This window comes from Anabrus simplex, chromosome 1 (genome assembly GCF_040414725.1).
Source record: "Anabrus simplex isolate iqAnaSimp1 chromosome 1, ASM4041472v1, whole genome shotgun sequence".
NCBI lineage: Eukaryota > Metazoa > Arthropoda > Insecta > Orthoptera > Tettigoniidae > Anabrus > Anabrus simplex.
Window position 1 is genome coordinate 1,341,854,274 of NC_090265.1, and position 19,101 is coordinate 1,341,873,374.

The 19,101-nt window shown below is 39.3% G+C and overlaps 1 protein-coding gene across 3 annotated transcripts in view; it reads left to right on the forward strand.

Annotated features, from left to right (window-relative positions):
* Positions 1–19,101, forward strand: part of Art1 (arginine methyltransferase 1) — a 128,954-nt gene that overhangs the window by 60,743 nt on the left and 49,110 nt on the right. For all 3 annotated transcript variants that reach the window (XM_067137787.1, XM_067137788.2, XM_067137789.2), the window contains one exon: positions 14,320–14,793. In XM_067137787.1, the coding sequence (XP_066993888.1) occupies positions 14,320–14,793 (474 nt within the window). The remainder of the gene's footprint in view (positions 1–14,319; positions 14,794–19,101) is intronic.

Consider the following 19,101-nt stretch of genomic DNA (forward strand, 5'->3'; position numbering starts at 1 on the left):
TGAAAAAAAGAAAGGGTTTCTTTATTTCTAAATGAGATTCTAAATACCATTGTTCACATCTGTAACATTTTAGTTTTTGAGATATAAGTATCCTCATAAAGAGAATTGAATCCCTTCTTCACTCTCTCTACCTTAAGTTGATTTTCCAAAAACAAAAACATGTGTTTATTTTTAAAGATTACAAATACCAATTTTCACGTCTGTAACATGTTAAGTTTATGAGATGTACTGTAGATATACTCATTTTAAAAACTGTCCCACTCCTTGCCTGAGTGGTCAGCGTTGAGACCTTTGGTTCACAGGGTTCCGGAATTCTGGGCTGAGTCGGGGAATTAAATCGCATGTGATTAATTCTTCTCGCTAGGGGGCAGGTTGTTTGTGTGTGTCCCAACACTCTCTTCATATTCACTCAACACACCACTTTACCAACCACAACAGGAACACGCAATAGTAATTACATCCCTAGACATTGGGTTGGCGCCAGGAATGCATCCAGCCGTAAAACAGGGACAAATCCCCATTTGCGACACAGTTCGCACCCGCCACCCCACAGGTGTGGGAAAACGGTAGTAGAAGAAGATACCATTTTAAAAATTAACCCGCTTTTTTTTATTATTTCACCCCCTTAAGTGGATTTTCCAAAAAAGTGTGTTCATGTATTTTTTTAAAGGAGATTCCAAGTACCAATTTTAACGTCTGTAACATCTTCAGTTTCTGCTTTCCTCACTTCTTTTCATCCTCCCCCTAATCAACCCATAAGTGAATTTTCTGAAAACAAAAATTTGTGTTTTATTTTTAACCCGCGAGTAGTCGCTATACGAGATTTTCTCTCACATTTTTTATTGTGATATTACTTCACAGTGATGAAAGGGAGGTGACTGTTCCCTCTTCTAGCTGAGTTTATAACTGTCGTGAGTAGAGCGGTTCACATTTGAAGGGTAAGCACCCCCACCCCCGCCTAGTCAGAACAAAGCTCCTTATGTGTCCGTGGGAGCTCCATGGGAGTTTCTCTCATCACGGGACTAATGACGTTGGTGTTGTTTTGAAGTAGAGCGGGAAACTTACTCCTGTCGTACGCGTTAGTATTTGTATTATGAGCACTTCTTGTTTTTGAAAATGTTATTGTGTTCAGAAACCTTGCTTTGTAAGTAAATATTACTAGATACAATGCATGTGTGAGATTTTACTTTTTACAACTTCAGGACGGAAGTTATTTTTGTGAAAATTCCCTATGTTATTTTAAGTAGTAATTTGTCTTTAATAAACAGCTAATCATGTCCGTCTCTATGGCTAAATTGTTAGCGTGCTGGCCTTTGGTCACAGAAGTCCCGTGTTCGATTCCCGGCGGGGTCGAGAATTTTAACCTTAATTGGTTAATTTCACTGACACGGGGGCTGGGTATATGTGTCGACTTCATGCCACCTCTCTCTCTCTCTCTCTCTCAGCTGATCATTTCATTTTTATCTAAAATATATAAGGTAGAACTTGCATTTCATTTAAGTAGTAAATTTAAGTCTTACGCCCCACAAGACTGTGAACAAAGTCGTATTTATTTTAATGTGAGAGAAAGTCCCACACGTGACCACTTGCGTTACATGTCGGCTAGCGACCACTCGCGGGCTAAAGGAGATTCTAGATACCAGTTTTCATGTCTGTATCATGTTAGGTTTTCGTTATATATTGTAGATGAACTCGCTGCTGTAGAATCTTGCAGCTGACATTACCATGGTTACGGCAGTTCATTTCTTTTATCCAATTCCTAGTGCAGGGGTAGTGTGGTGCCAATATCTCGGTAACGGTTGGTTTTGGGGCCCGTAGGGCTTACAGAGTTTTGTTCTTTGCGTCAATGGGGTTAAAATGAGCTTTGTCTCGTCCTTTTACGACAAATTCGATTTCGCCTATATTAGCCTATTATTTTTATGTTTTTATGTCTCCCCCGTTGTCGTCGTCCCCTCCAATTGTTTTGAAGTAAAATACAGTCCACGTTACTCACTAGCAACGTAGCTTTCTACAGGTAAAGTAATTTTTTAAATCGGTTCAGTCGTTTTTGAGTCTATCCGTTACAAACAGATATACACATTTTTCCGCTTTATAATATTATTATTAGTATAGATGAAAAATATAAGGCGTATAGTTTCAAACATGGCCAAGTCTGTTGAGCTGGGTTTTTTTTTTTTTTTTTTTTTTTTTTTTTTTTTTCAGAAGCAAAAAACTCGTTTAGGGTATTAATTCATATATATTCAGACACCTTATTCGTTGTGTTGCTTAACAGAGGCTTCTAATTCATTACCATACAATTTTTACAGTCTAAATATATTACATGAATTTAAAAATGTATTTGAAATTCGGACTTGACCATGTTTGAAACTAACTATGGAACTTGGCCAATTTTGAAACTTACCTAAGAGGGCTTGGACATCTTTGAAACTTAGATTAGAAAATTTGTCCTAATATGCATTATTTCTGCTTCGCCATCTTTCGGGTATGCTTATGCGATGGTACCTTAGAATAAAAGCATCTTGTTTAACTTTAACGGGGTGTGCATAGTATGCACTATGAAAGTCTTTTATATCTTTCATTTTCAGTAGCCTTCACTTTTTTGTTCCTCTGTGATTACAGGTTGGGTACTGTGGTAGAGACGTCGCGGAATACGTAAGGAAAAAAATAAATCTAGATTAGGCCTATTTTCCAACTGTTCATCTTGATTTTATTTGGAATAAATATGATTAAAAATTATATAAGATTTAGTGAAAAATCTTTAAAGATTATTTTAAACATTATGTTTATGTTTAATTTCCCAACATTGTAACCAATGTAGAGGCTAATTAACATTTTAAATAGTGTATATTATGCAAATATGTGGATTCATATAGTTACTTCAATGTATATTCTTCATATTATACCTATTCAATACCATCGTGCCTTCGAAACACAACACCAAGCCTTGATTGAATCACCACTGACATGATGTTGTTGATTGTACTCATCTCAGCTGTTTTTCCCTCGTGCGCTCCCATTTCCTCCATTTTATTGCACAGCAAATATGAATAATATTAATAATGAATCAGTTAATTATATATAAGTTATTTATTATGTATAAAATGTTTATGAAAATACACGCAAACAAAACCACCACATGCGACTCGAACAAACTTCAGTCAACCATTTTACCGGAAGGCACCACGTGACTGGATAGCGCAGGGTTAATGGCTCGTGCAGGTTAACAGGGACTTGGCTGACTTTGATATGAAACGTCATTCTTTGCTGTAATTTAAAATGTGATCTGGCCGGATTTGAAACCCACTTTCGTTCTCATTGTATTCATCTTGTAAAGAGGAATCCATGGAAGTCAAAACATCAGAACGTGTAAAAGATGGACTTGGTCGTGTTTGAAACTATACGCCTCATATATATGGGCCAAATGGAGTTGTTAATGTATTGAATTATAGTGAATTAGTAAATGTTCTACCATTAGTGATGTGTCGTAATACGTCTCAATTCGCTGCCAAATTTCTCCTGATTTTTTACTTTTGAAAGTTGGCATGTCTGTACTTGTGATTTATACCACCACGCGGGGAACATCATGGGTATTTTTACTTTTGCGTAGTACCACTTTGTTCGGTACCAAATAGGTTTGTGATTAGTACCAAAGAGTACGTTGCCGGCTTTTACAGTTCCTGTGATTGGTAGCACTATATGAGCGATACCATGAGATGAGCGACACCATGGTTCTGGCTTGCCTATGATTAATACCCACTATATGAGGAACACAAAGGGATGGCGTGAGTCGCTGTGGTTAGTACACTTACGTGATGAACACCGTAGGTTTGCGTTGCCTGTAAATGAAGCTGCAATGTGCGAAACCCCATAGGTCTGTATTACATTCGCGAATTTCATTACCTGTGAATAGTTCCATGATGTGTGGAATACCGCGAGTCTACGCTATTTTTTATTAGTACCGCAGCATGACAAATAACATGGTTCTACTTTCCTAGAGATAAGTACCATTATGAGGGGCCGATGACTTGGATTTTGGACCCCGTTGGACTAAAAGCATCATCGATTCAGTATTATGCTATAGACAGTCTCTTGGTCAGTAATACTATTATTTCACGTCAGTTTCTGTGAATGCGAGACATTGCGTGTCGGATCCACTGATTGTTTTAAATTCATATCCATCCATTCATTCTTAATCCTCACGTTTTGAATTCTGGTCAGTGGAATATTTTGGACTTTTAATTTATCATTCCATTTCGTCTCATTTCGTACCATTGGAACCGATGACCTAGATGTTAGGCCCCTTTAAACAAGCATCATCATCATGAATAGCAGTGCGCTTTGAAAGCCCTAATGTTTGACATATGCGTTCCACAACTTGATCTGCAGGAACAGAGAGACGGCTATACAAGCGTACAAATTTCCTCTCCCTCTTCTAAAACTCATGGGTTCTCCGCACTAATTCTAATGCCTGACTATTAAGGGCCACTCCACGGCGCAAAGGTTTATCACTTCGCAGTTCATAACTATGTTGTCATTTCCGTGACATCACGCTGCATTCATTAAAAAATTTCACAATTATCTTACAAAGAAAACAAAACTTTCACGAAAGTGCAAATCATACCTGACCACGTGCTAGCAACTACAGACGAAACGGCAACACTTCAATACGGTACTCAAGCTAGATGTAGATGGCACCGCTATACCACCCATATTACCAACAACAAACAACTGAAAATAGATCGTATTTATTTTGTGGCTCGCTTAAACCTTATAATTTTCTTTAAATGCTCATATTTGTGTAAGCAAATAAGACTGTAAGCACTATACGGAATGAAATACAAATTAACATGAATAAAATGCGTAACTGTATCTGACATAGAAAGTAGATTGGTGATTCAGATTGACGGGTGACTTTCTTCATTTCATTTTTGTAGTGGTGCCAACATGAATTACAACTGTCAAGTGCAACCTTGTGCTGGCCCACCTATAGGTTCAGCATGTGTCCTGTTGCCTAATAGGCACTGGGTCCACCATGGGCACTGATAACTTGTTCAGAGGTGCCAACTATTACGGATTATCCGTAATTATTACGGGTTTCTCCACAAGTTTACGGTATTACGGTCTAAGGGGAAATTATTACGGAAAAGCTACATTGTTGCAAAAAAATAATTTCTGCGGGAAAAAGGAAAAAAATTATCGTTTCGAGGATTGCTGCTCAGTCCTCGTTTCAATGCTTATGAGTTGGAAACAATGTTTCAGTCATCACTTCAGTTTGCTACCCGTGAGCGTTGTGAAATTCATTGTAAATGAAGGAGCTGTACTCTGCTCTTCTCCACTATAAAATGTAATGTATTATTCCAGGATTAAGTGTACCTGACAGTAAGTCTCCCACATAATGATTTTTCAGTGTTAATAGGAAATAACTAAAGGAATTGAGGCCTACATTAAGAACATCTACACTGAAATCGCTTATTGATCAGAAGACGAAAATGTCATCAAGGGGGAAAGACGCAGCTAGAAAACAAACATTAAGAAGTAGCTGCTGTTTGCGAAAAAAATCTATAAAGAATGTCTTATGACAGAACTGACTGATAATGTGCAACTTTTACTGTGTAATATAACTTAGAATAGATTTTTGTCGGGAGGGGAAGAAGGGGTGTCATTATCGAGGAATGATTTGGATTTGACTCGAAAACTTTCTGATGGGAGGTGGGTATTACTGAAGAGCCCATTCAAAGGTTGGCACCTCTGCTTGTTTCACGCGTGATGGCATCAGCATGTATAAGGCGGGAATGGTGTCCTGGGGTATAGCCATCCACGCTGCATTCACCTGGTTCCACAGTTCATCTTTGGTAGTTGGCATTGAGTCACAGCGCCGCACCCGTCGTTTCACCATATCCTGCACATTTTCAGTTGGCGTCAAGTCCACTGATCAGGTGGGCCAGAGCAACAGTCTGACATCCTGTGACAAGAAGAAGGCACGTGTTTGTGCAGAAACCTGTGGTCACGCATTGTCGTGCTGAAATATGGTGTCTGGGGTGTCATGCAGAAAGTGGGGTCGCAGGATGTTGTTCATGTAGTTCAAACTGGTCACAGTGCCCTGAACACGCACCAACTGTGATTTGTGGTTGTACCCACTAGCACCCAACACCATACGGCCTTGAGTTGGCGTATGTCTGTGCGAATGCAGTCAGTGTGATGCTTCTCCCCCTGTGTGCGGCGAACCAAAATACAGCCATCATTTTCAAACAAACAAGAACCTGGATTCGTGTGAAAACACTATCTGCTGACATTCCTGTCCCCAAGAAGTCATTCCATACACCATTGCAGTCTAGCATGTTTGTGCACATCAAAGGTAGGCAGAGAAGTGAGCGACACGCCGGTAACCCAGACTGTAACAAATGGCGATGGACTGTCACTCCTAATAGTGTACGATGTGTTACACTGTTCCACTGTTGTGCCAGAGCCGAGGAGGACACAGATCTATCCTGCAATGCCGTTTGGATGAGGTGTCAGATCTTCTCGGAGGTTGGTCTGGGTGGTGTGACCAGACCCATCTCGTGTTCTACAGCCTTCTGTGAACCATTCTGTACACACCCGTTGCACTGCCAACACACGTCGTCCCACACGATCAGCAGTTTCCCAGATGGATGAATCATGTTCTCTCGTGCCAGTATTGCGCCCTCTCTCAAACTCACTGATTTGACAGTGCGTTCTCGCATACGTCTGCGAGGCATCGTGCAAGTCTGCTCAAGTCACGCTGATCCATTACCTTCTGTTTATAGCGACAACGAGAGCCGCAGGCACATTTTACCTGTCTGTAGTGGTGCGCCGAGATATCAGTGTGGACCTTGAACCTGAGGGCTGACATGGTTCAAAACATACTAATGCATATGTCCTGTGAATATGAACTTCCTATCTCTAGTGTTAAGTCCAGGTGTTCAACAGGACAACATTTAACAGTCTTCACAATTTTAAGTATTTCATGCAGCCAACAAATAGTTGTATTATAGTAAAACATCGATGCATCGTTTTTCAAGGCGGAGGGGGGAAATGGCGATGGATGTGGGGAAAACGATAAATGCGGGTGACATATAAAATAGGGGGAAAGCAAAATAATAAAATATGGGTACTGTATTTGGGCATTTTCCGTCATGTAAATGTAATAGACTAATAATGGCTTGCAATCTGCAACGCCGGGTGCAGATCTTTTGAGTTGTCGCGTGATAGGCGATCTACACCCTTACGGAAATGCGGCTGTACCTAAGATGAATCCTAATGTGTAAGTCTGCGCACACACACAGCCCCCAAACTGTTGGAATTGACCAACGAATGTCATAATCCCCGAAAAGGTCATGACCTCTTGAACTGAATGTGCTAACCATTTAGCCATGGAGCCAGGCAGGCTCATACTATACATAACAGTATCAAACCATTGCAATCATGATGTACACAATGAAAATTAAAAGCATGACTTTTACATCGTTTTCACTTTTCCTTAATCTCGTAGTAATTGGAAAACCTTCAAGGTCAGTTCTCTTATTACAGATTAATGATATACGTGGATATTACGGCGATAACCTGTATTTTGGTAAAGATTCTGTAGACCCTTCACGAACGATAGGTTAGAGATCGCACATGACGCGGCTCAGACAATGTTACAGAGGTTAGAAATTCTACCTGACGCACCTCGGTCAGTGTCACAGCGGGTTAAGCGGTGCTGCCAACTTACCGATTAGTTTCAAGACCAGGCTACTGAAAAGGTTATCGGTCTGTCTTGGTTAGGTCCGGCTTGTAACAAGACAACTGGGCTGGGGGTAACAAAGTGGTCAACAGGCCTCTAGCATCCCACACACAACACAAGGTACGACGCGGTTAATAACCCTGTGACTAATTAAAACATACCTGGCACACGCCGTGACTATTTTATACTGCACAATTTTCTCGTTTTCAACTAAGTTGGCAGCCCTAGCCAGCCAATAGCAACATAGAAAATGGTGGAAAATTTAAGGTTTACAGTGCCTCTGTTTTAATTCTTGTAAATAAGAATACTTCTACAGGGGCCGGTCAGTGGGTAGAGGAGAGGCGTTGCTGCCAGGAGGCTCGTAGTGAGGTTGCGCGTGAATAACCTGCGCAGAGCACTCCAGCCTACGAGATCCTTGCTGAAGACTAACAACTCTTAATCGCTCGTACATTCTTGCGTAACAGTTTGCTGCTATTATATGCTAGAGTATTCATTTAGCTGTCTCTTTGAATTCAAAAAAGTTTGCGTATATTTTTCTTACATTCGATAGATCCACACGGGAAAATTGTGGGCGAGGACAAATATTTTTTGACGATCGATGTGATAAGATATTAGTTCGAGGAACTATAGATGCAGGGAAATTTAACATTGGTTTACATGGAACATTTTTGGGACCGAAAATATTGAACGATGGATATGTGAAAACGACAGTTATGGGAACGATGCATCGAGGTTCTACTGTAAATACAGTTGGACCCTCACCTGTTAAAACTAAATTCGTCCAAGATTGAAGCTGTGTACATTTTAAACATAGATTTTCATTGCATTTGTTGATTGTATTTTATTTCAAGTTTTATATGTATCACTGTTTTTGTATGTCTTTCATCTTTGTGTTATTTTAGCTGATGACCTCTAGGCTGGGTCAAAACATGCCCTATGTAGCTTTTTAGACAGACCCTTTATGAAATGGCAAACGTGTATTGAACAGGTGGACTTCATACAATTCAATTTGTTTAGAATTTTTTCTTAGATATTTAGATTCAATACGGAACCAGAATGAAGTTCATTACTTGTGTTTTATCATCCCAGAACAGATCTCTCACTTGAAAACAAAACAGAACTTTCCTGAATCCTATTAAGTATTTCTTGATTTGTGTTATCTTTTGAAATGGTACTTTTCAACGTATTTGACGTTAGAAACATTGTAACAGAGTTTCCTTCAGGAAATCGATTCATAACAATGTTGAATGGGAGTGGTGAAAAGGCAATTCCCTGCTGGGCTCCTTTTTGTTTCAAACCAAGCTGATCTTCCATCTCCTATTTGAACAAAGCTAAGGTATTTTTGAAGTGCATCTTTACCTTATCAATAAAGTTTTTTTTCTAGTGGCTTTACGTCACATCGACACAGATTGGTCTTATGGCGACGATGGGATAGAAAAACCTAGGAGTTGGAAGGAAGCGGCCGTGGCCCCAGCCTTTGCCTAGTGTGATAATGGGAAACTACGGAAAACCATCTTCAGGGCTGTCAACCGTGGGATTCAAACCCACTATTTCCCAGACGTAAGGTCACAGCCCCACGTCCCTAAGGCTGGTTTCACACCAAACACGTCCAGTCATGTCTAGTCCGTCAACAGGAAAATATAACACGGAAATCTCCCTTTGTTTTGGGCTACCACAGCTATATTTCATTCACACAGACCAAGTCTCAGTCAAGTCAAGGTTAAACCAGCCCCGTCAAGTGGAAGGGGAAGCAAACCGGGCTTGATTCTGATGTGTCCAGTCCAGTCTCATTCTGATCAGTGTAGTTATTTAGCGTTTTTTCCTTCTTGCGTTTTGTGCATGAATCTGGAAAAGTGGATTTTCTTTTATGCAATTTTCTTAAATGTCTGTGCTTTGTAATTATGTTAATATCACTGTAATTATAATATGTATGTTAAAATAATATAATTTGTATTGTAATTATTTTGTGTGGTGTAATAAATACTTATTTGCATTAAAGGTAGTATTTGTGTTAACTTACCTTAAAAATATTGCTAGCTGAAGCTCTGGCTGTGTAGCCTTGCGGTAATTAGTGTTTTTCTTTTCACCTTCTTTCGAACCAGGTCATTAAGCTTCACAAACTTTCGTACCACATTCGGAAAAAATATATAAAATTTGAACGGATGGTTCACCACGTCGGGAAACAAATGAAAGAAAGCACCATAGATATCCCTTCTGAAATTAATCGAATGAACCCACAATCGCGATCTTTTTTTTTTTTTCCAGCGAACTATCCGGCACAAAACTATAAATTTAACTAGCTCAACTTCCATTTACAAGGCATAAGGAAAACTGAATTCTATCCACACCTTGTCCTTTAGTTTGGGGATGTGACTGGACTGGACGTACTTGGTTTGAAATCACAGGACTTAACTAGACGGGCTTGGCCGTGACGGACCTAGACGTACCCAGACTTGACTAGATTGACTTGTAAAGACTTCCTTGGTGTGAAACCAGCCTTACCACACAGCCGACTCGCCCGGTAATCAAGGAGTTTGGCGCACCTATACTTTTTAGCCACACTTGATGTCCTTAAAAACCATTACTAATATCTCGCCATATTCCCAGTGCTTCTCTGTTACCATTCTGACAACAAATATCAGTTCTGTAGTTAGTGCTTCGGCTCCTCCTGAACCCGTGTTGCTTCTCCTCCAATAGCAGTTCTGCTATATTCCTGATCCTTCTTTCGATTCACTTCTTCAGAAGTGAGAAAGTAGGGTGATGCCCCTATAATTTACACATTTCTCTGTTTCCCTTATTATACAAGGGGGATAATGATACCTTTCGTCGAATCCCCTGGTATCCTCTTCTATTTCTAGATTAGAGAGAATACTTTGTTAATTGAACTTCGCACTAACCACCGCCGTCTCAATCTCTATATACTGCCTGCTCTATCCTATGCGGTTAACATGCTTCTCGGCGTGAGCTCTTGGTGTAGCGAACCTCCGCTAGGGGCGCCAGCTAACGCACCCAACTTATCTCCGTACCCACGTTATTGTGTTCCAATGCGTTTGCATCGAGCATTTGTGTGTGTGTGTGTGTCTGGTTTTAAAATGATTAATTGTTATGTTCCTCTCTGCATATCAAAGCAGGAAATCCACATTCTTCAGGCACGAGGATTACTGTTATCCCCCCAAGTAAAGAACTTTGGGAAAATTGGCTTAACGCTATATCAAGGCAAGGATCAACCAAAGGTGATCAATGGATTCCATCCGATTATTCCCGTGTTTGTAGCCTGAATTTTAGAGATGGAGATAAAAGATAAAGCTAAAAGAAAAATATATTGAAGCCAAAGAGCGTGCCTAGTCGGTCTTCGAATTATCTTCATAACCTTCAAACCAGAAAAATAGCTCCACGAAAGACCAGACAGCGACAAGATATTTCTTCGGAAGAAATCTGTGATGAAACAAGCTCTTCAACCGCAGAAAATATATTGGATGACGAGTACGAAATTCATTTGAACAGCGATGTATCAATCCAAGTCAATATTCCAACGAGTAAGAATGACAGCAGTGATAAGGCTCCGATCAAGAATTCTGAGACTGCGATAAGAGCTGATGACTATCCACAATGAAGTTAAAAGACTACAGAGACAATTCGAAGACAACCCAGAAATTGATCGTTTGAATAAAGTAAAGGAAGCAGGTAAATTTAATGGAAAAAACGACCGTTTATTAAAATCAAAACCATAATGTTCCCAAGACAAAATCTGGGCAATCTGAACAAATCACGCGGTACTATGTGGCGTGGGCAATAGTATCCTAAACGTTTACGAATATGGCAGGACTCCTGGTCTAGTGTCAGCTCCGTCACAAAGTACTCTGGACAGGTAGCCTAAATGGAAAATGTTGATTGTGTTTGTCGGGATTTCTCAATTAGTGAAGGAAAGGCTTTGAGCTGAATGTAAAACTATCAGACCAATTGAGAGGAATGTAACAGTGATCGCTGATTAAATGGTGAATTAGGTACGGCTCCTTTAAAACCGAACCAGTGACAAGTTCGTTTGCATGGTCAATGTTGAACGTGTATGCGGCACAGATATTGTAAAATCTGCTACTATCACGAATAAACTGTTGTGTTTTCTTGTAATTCGACTTTCAAAGAAGTTCTCTAGTGCTGCTGCCTACTCCCTCGTTAAAGGCTTAAGTCTCCGATCTATGCCTTGTAGTCGAGAAATGATTACTGTAATGCCTTTCAGCAAAACGATCCAGATTGTGTGCATTTCTATTCACCAGCAGATAAGATACTTACAATGGTTGAATGATGATTTCATCGAGTACGTTAACATAATTCGGTTGAAATCAGAACGTGAAAAACTGAAGTGTCTGTCTAATGAGACGGCAGATTCTGTCTCGCTAACTGAGAAATCTATAGTGGAATGTGTGTCTTATCTGTTACATAATCGGTTATTTTATGTTCTCACTAGATGATTTTCTGGAGACTTAATAAAAGCTCAGTTTAATTCAGTGAGATTGGGTGGTGGATTTAATGACATGACGAACGCACGCACTGCATTATGTGCTATAAAACGTATCCTGAAAACTGGTCATGAACAAACGGTCAGCGAAATAGTGACAGAAACTTTTTTTGCGTCCACTGCTGGTAAATAACAGTAAGAAAAGTACGGAAAAGGTGCTCCATTACACGTGTCGAAAAAATTTTGAAATTGGTATGTACTATGAAGCATGGGGTGATCCTAATATATCTACTGTAACTGATAAGATTTTACACATTTTACGTTTCTATATTTTAACCCAAGATTAAATGTGAAATGTTAGTTTCTGTATGTGCATTATCTTCTCAATTAGTAACATGTTAAGGATTATTTTTCATTTTATATTGGTGTTACGGACCAACTCTCATTTAACCAACATGTGCTCTGGGTGCCGTAAGTGCTGCCATCTGCAATGTCGCTGTAAACGCAATTCTCGCGGCATAGAGCAGGCAGTATAATAGAGATTGAGACTGCGGTGGCACTAACACATCAAAATTTTTTGGCGGCGGAAGGCTGGAAAAGGGCTAGGCTTGAAAAAGTTGTGGCCGTGGCCTTAATTGAGGTACAGCCCCAGCTTGCCTAGTGTGAAAATGCGAAGCCACAGGAAACCATCTTCAGGACTGCTGACCTTGGGACTTGAACCCACTATCTCCCGAATGCAAGCTCACAGCTGCGTGACCCTAACTGCACAGCTAACTCGCTTGGTAACAGAGAAATACTCTATACAACCATTGTATATCTTGTGCTCCAGCTGCCTTTACTATGTAAGCAGTGAAGTCACCAAACCCTCTGGACTTGTTCTTCAGCTGAGGCTCCACTCCTTGCCATGTTAGCTGGTGTTGTGTTCAATCACTCGCACTTAAACTGCAGTCTTCAGTTATATTATATTATAAAGATTTTCTCCATTTAATGCCATCCTATTGTATAATGCAGCTGAAGAAGGCCAAAATAAGCCAAAACATTATGTAATCGTTTCTTCAAGGAACGATAATGCAGGTTTTTTGCAACGTGGTTTAATTAGGATTCTCACGGGACCATGTAATTTGAACAAATAATCCGGGAAAACATAGTTTCTGGAAACGTATAATCGAGGGTCTACTGTATTGCCTTTTCACCACTCTAGCTGTTTGCCTTATTGATACTTGATAATTGCATTTGAACTTTCTTCCATTTCACTCTTTTCAACTCCACTCACCACACAAAAATTGCAGAAAGGCAAGGAATACCATCCTTTTATTGAAAATGGCACTTTTAATGTTCTCCAAGGTTATCCATTCCTATACATTGTATAAAATGAAGTACTTCACATGCTCTCTAGAATCCTGTTATAATTATTTTCAGTACTGAAAGCAGAATGTCTTATCTGTCTCTATTGTAAAAGTGCATGAATCTGATAAATAGCACCAGTCAATAACTCCTTTTTTGTCACTTGCTCTGTACTTGTTTTTGTTTACAGCATATTGAAATGAAGATATGCTGATTATAGAAAGTGGGTAGTTATTTAGAAGTTCACCTCTTGCTCAACCATGAAATTTGCTGGTAATCAATGTATATCTGTACAACTTCTCAAAACTATGGGAAACCATCGTTACAACTTATTTAAGTCTTGTCTCTGAATTAAAATTATTCTTCAGTAATTCAGTACTTGTGTTGTTTCTAGATGATACAAACACACACAAAAATAATTTGAGTGATTTGCTCAAATCTTAAATGGTTTTGAATTGTTTCTGTATCTTCCTCAGACTTACAGATGAAACCTTGACTTGTTAAGAAGTTCCTGTGGAAAATGGTTAAGACACACGGCACAGTCATACTGTGTATTTGAAAGATTAAATTTATTGCTTACCTTGTGATGCATCATGTACTTACTTGCACGTAAATGTTAAATGTGCATGCATATTTGAAAATAAAACCCCTCCCTCGTTTTTTAGAGAATATTTCAACCGTAATAATCCACTCTCTAGGATACTTCTTATAATCAAGTTTAGTGCATACATTGGTTTATGAATTGTAACTTCTTTATTGTTTTATTTTATTCCAGGGCAAGACAGTTCTAGATGTGGGATGTGGAACTGGAATCCTATCCATGTTTGCTGCCAAGGCCGGTGCAGCTCGTGTTGTTGGTATAGAGTGTTCAAATATTGTGGAATATGCAAAACAGATTGTAGAAGCAAATCAGCTGAGCGACATTGTTACAATTATCAAGGGTAAAGTGGAAGAAGTAGAATTACCCGATGGAATTGAGCAGGTGGATATCATCATCTCAGAATGGATGGGTTATTGCTTGTTCTATGAATCAATGTTGGATACAGTGTTATACGCAAGGGACAAATGGCTGCGCCCAGACGGACTTCTTTTTCCAGATAGAGCCACGTTATTTGTCACAGGTATCGAAGATCGTCAGTATAAGGATGAAAAAATCAATTGGTGGGATGATGTGTACGGATTTGATATGAGCTCTATCAGAAAAGTGGCCATCAGTGAACCTCTTGTGGATGTTGTGGACCCCAAACAGGTATAAATTAACACTGTCACTGAAAGGCCTATCTTATTAACCTTACTATCCTGATAGATTTCCTTTTCAGTATATATTTATAATGTAATAGTGCAATATTTCAGTAACTTGTTTGAACAGAAAAGCTTTTTTTAATAAAATTATGTCTCCTCTCCCCCCCCCCCCCCCCTCACAATGTTTGAAGAGAAAAACCATTGTATGGCCTAAGTTGTAGAGTTCAAGCAAGAATTATTTTGGTAGTGGGGTGGAAATGCATTAATGCTATAATTTATCAATTTAACGCAATGAATATCTACCCTGAAAAATAAACTGTATTGAAGAGTTCAGTTTCCATCGGCTCCATGTGGGAGGTTATCAGAATTTCAACATACGAGACCCACCGCACACCTGAAATATCCAAATACAAGTACAATGTGTACTTAACCCATTAGTTCCCAGACTCTTTTTTTCTTCATGAAATGCTTCATGGTGGTTCGTTAGCATTAGACAATAATTCCTGGAAATGGTTTATTGCCGTCCCATGCATACAAGCCTAGAATAATTATGTTGCGAAAATGCGTCACTGGGAACAAAGGGTTGTAAACATAGTCATATCGAACAAATGCAGTTAGAAAGAATTTGTTATTATTTTCAAACGTAAAATTCAAAGATACGCTTGTCATGCAGGGCCACACCGCATTTAGCACACCTGTTCGTCTGAGATCTTTAGAGAGCATACAGTGTTCGTTTGTCATGCTTGACAACGTGCCCTCTTTCATCGAACCGGATGTCTAACGCGACTCTACTTGCAACTGCAGTTACAGTTGGGCCTGGCCTAGCGTTACGCATTTCATAATTCCCTGTGAGTTTCTGAAGTAAATTTCTGCGAAAACTAAGGAGGTCCTTTATTTTGGCATTCACAGCTTCTGCAGATTTTTTGTGTAGCAGCCAAGCATTCTGTACAGCTACATCTAACCCCCATGCAAACAGTGGCCACCACCACTTCCTTGATCGTATATTTGTTCCATAAGTGGTGACATTCTGTCCGTTCCACCTATGTGAATGTTGCAAGTTTTCAGTAGAATGGGCTGGCGAATGGTGATTTTTTTCAAGGATAATGTGAAATGGTGTATGGCTTTTAGTGCCGGGATGTGTCTGAGGACTTCAGCTCACCAGGTGCAGATCTTTTGATTTGACACTCGTTGGTGACCTGTGCGTCGTGATGAGGATGAAATGACGAAGACAGCACTTACACCCAGTCCCCATGCAAGGGGAATTAACCAGTTATGGTTAAAAATTCCCGACCTTTCTGGGAATCGAACCCGGAATCCCTGTGACCAAAAGCCAGCACGCTAACCCTTTAGCCATGGAGCCGGACTTAAAGGATGATGCATACCTTTGATCATTGAAATGGAGCTTTTTGCCTTCACAATTCGAAACGGCCGTGACAAACAAGAAGTTTGAGTCATCACACTTTTACATCAAAAGCAACTCTTTCTTCAATGAACTTGAACTTCTAGAGGGCAGTTTTCAGTTTGGTTATTTCGCAGAGTACTTGTCAGTCCAATTCCAGGCGTCGTGTGTTTACATTTGTACGTTTCTTTTTTAACATATATATGAAACTTACCATCTAAACAAATTGAGATTTACGCATAATAACGTCTAGATGACACTTAACGACCTCCACAAATTTCATTGTTATAAACCTGATGTATGCAATTTTATAAAATTTTAAACGTAGCAGTCAGTATTTGCACAGAATGGACTTTTAACTTACGTTTTTCTAAATTCAGCGAGTTGTGGTAACATTTATTGGTAATATTAATATATTGTTTACAAATAGGACAAAGGTACCATTTTGCAAAATAAACCAAATGCGTAAGTTGCGTAATGTCTGCGTAATATTGTTAATGGCGATCGTCGTGTGTTTACTTCAGAGTCGCGGGATTACACGCGAATCATTGCTATGGCAACATGGCTAATAAATCTTAAACTCTGCATCAAATATGATCACTGAATGATAAAATGTATATTTGATATCATATTAAGTAATAATAAAAAGGGGCATCATGGCGCAGCAGTCGAGCTGCTTGGAACCATCAAGACGGACTGGGTTCGAGTCCCGATTAATGCACGTGTGATTTTCGAGGTGAAAGTCACGTCTGGTGGTTCGGATTTTGCGTAAAAATGGGTCCCTTGGCTTATCATAGTGAGATTATTAGTCACATGGAACTACGAGTTTCATTCCTCCTAATAGTGTTTTTATGAATTGTCACACATTTATTTAACACTAATAACAGTGAATGCAAAATGAACTGAAATATTTAAAAATAACTGAACATTCAACGCTTAAGTAGCCCACAGTTTGAATGAAGGCTTGGTCAGAAAAAAAATAATAAAATGGAAAAAAAAATTTTTTTGTTCATTCTGCTTCTGGTATAGACTCGTAAAATACCACTTTCCATGAGTAAAACTAGTCACCAGTAATTTTCTTTCAATTTCACTTACATTTAAAAAGCCCTCTTTTTTCATCTGTGGTTCACAAAACAGTTTAGCTTCATCGTTGCACTTTCGAAAATTGGTTACAAAATAAATATCACATTACTTTCAGTTATGGTACTAACATAATACCTTGAATGTTTCTTTCCTCTGTATTTTCCAAGTACAAAGTCACCCACTTCAAAAGCCGTACCATGGGGTGGATTTTTGTCATCTGCTTCAATCTTGTAGTCTAGATGTAGAGTGTGTGGTAGTAGTTTCAGAACAATATCATTTTCTTGCCTGAACTATACAGTAGAACCTCGATAATTCGAAATCGGTTAATTCAAAATCCCACGTAATTCGAAGAAGCTCTCATTCCCGGAAACATGAGATACAGTTTTGCATGTTATTTAAATTGTTTAATTCGAAATACGGATAATTCGTAATTCGAAGTACATTGTCGGCCCCATTACCGAAATTCAGTCTTTTAATTCGAAACTGCCTTTACATTTTAAAACAATAGTATGTTACAGAGTAATTTCAACTCGAAATTTATCCGCGTCATAATAGAACGCGTGTTCCGGAACGTGGAGGGGTAGCTTTCCGCACTTACACTCACTTCGGTGGGTCTACAGTGCGCTTCATGATTGCCAAGTTGAATGAAATCGGAATTCTTTTGTATTCAACCTTTTAAGGAACGCCATAATATCACGCAACAGGCAGTGTGCGGGAAAACAGAATGCGCGAACACTGGCGATGCCGACAGTTGACGAAAAAGCGTGGCTCATATAATAAATTCATAGGCACCGAACAATACTGTCATTGCCGATGAAACTGCATTGCTTTATTTTAATGCGAGCCCAAACGGTCTTATGGTTTTGAAGGAGAAAGTGCCAGCCGGAGAATCGTACAAGGGTTGGGGATGATGGTCATTGTAGTGCGTTGCAACTGCAATGCACATGGAAGCGGGAAACTTTATCCCCTCGTCATAGAAAAGTTCGATAAGCTACAATGTTTTAAGGGCGTCGGGCACTTTCCATCCCAGTACAAAGCATCTAAAAATGCAAACGGTACAGAAATCCAAAAAATAATCCATTTGCACAGGGGAACCAGCATAATTTATCCTCGTCTTTGAATTGTGTGATTTTTTTTTCTTTCGTTGCGTGAGGTTATGTTCATCAGTGATTTACCCAAGTGCATTATTTGAACATTGTAAATGCACCTTGTTGGGTACATTTCGGAAATAGTTTTTCCATGGCATTGGAAAGGTTTAAACTGTGAATCGAGGTGATTGCATGTATTAATGGGTCTTAGAATACTTTGTGACGCGGCAAGTACGAGAGAAGTGCCATGGCGGAAAATCGTACAAGGTTAGAGTCATAGGAAAGTTTGATTTTAAGGGCATCGGGTCCTTTCTGTGTAAATACAAGGCATCTAAAATGCATACAGTATAGTACTCCAATGAATAAAGCACTTGCACATGGGAGCCAGCATAGATTTCTCCTCGTCTTTGAATCGTGCTTTTTTTTCTTTTTTTTTCCCCTTCTTCCGTCGCGTGAGGTTATATTTGCCAATGAGATATGCAAGTGCATTATTTGAATACTGTAAATGCACATTTTTGGATAAATTTAGTAAATATTTCTTTTTTCATGGCATTTGAAAGGTTTAAACTGAATCAAGGTTAACTGCATGCAGTAACGGGCCTTAGAATATTTCGTAACGCGGCAAGGGTTGGTACTTCTGAATTGCGAATTGGCGGTTAATTCGAAATCACGTAATTCGAAGTCCGATTTTTGAGTCCCAACGACTTCGAATTAACGAGGTTTTACTGTATATATTTTTTGAATG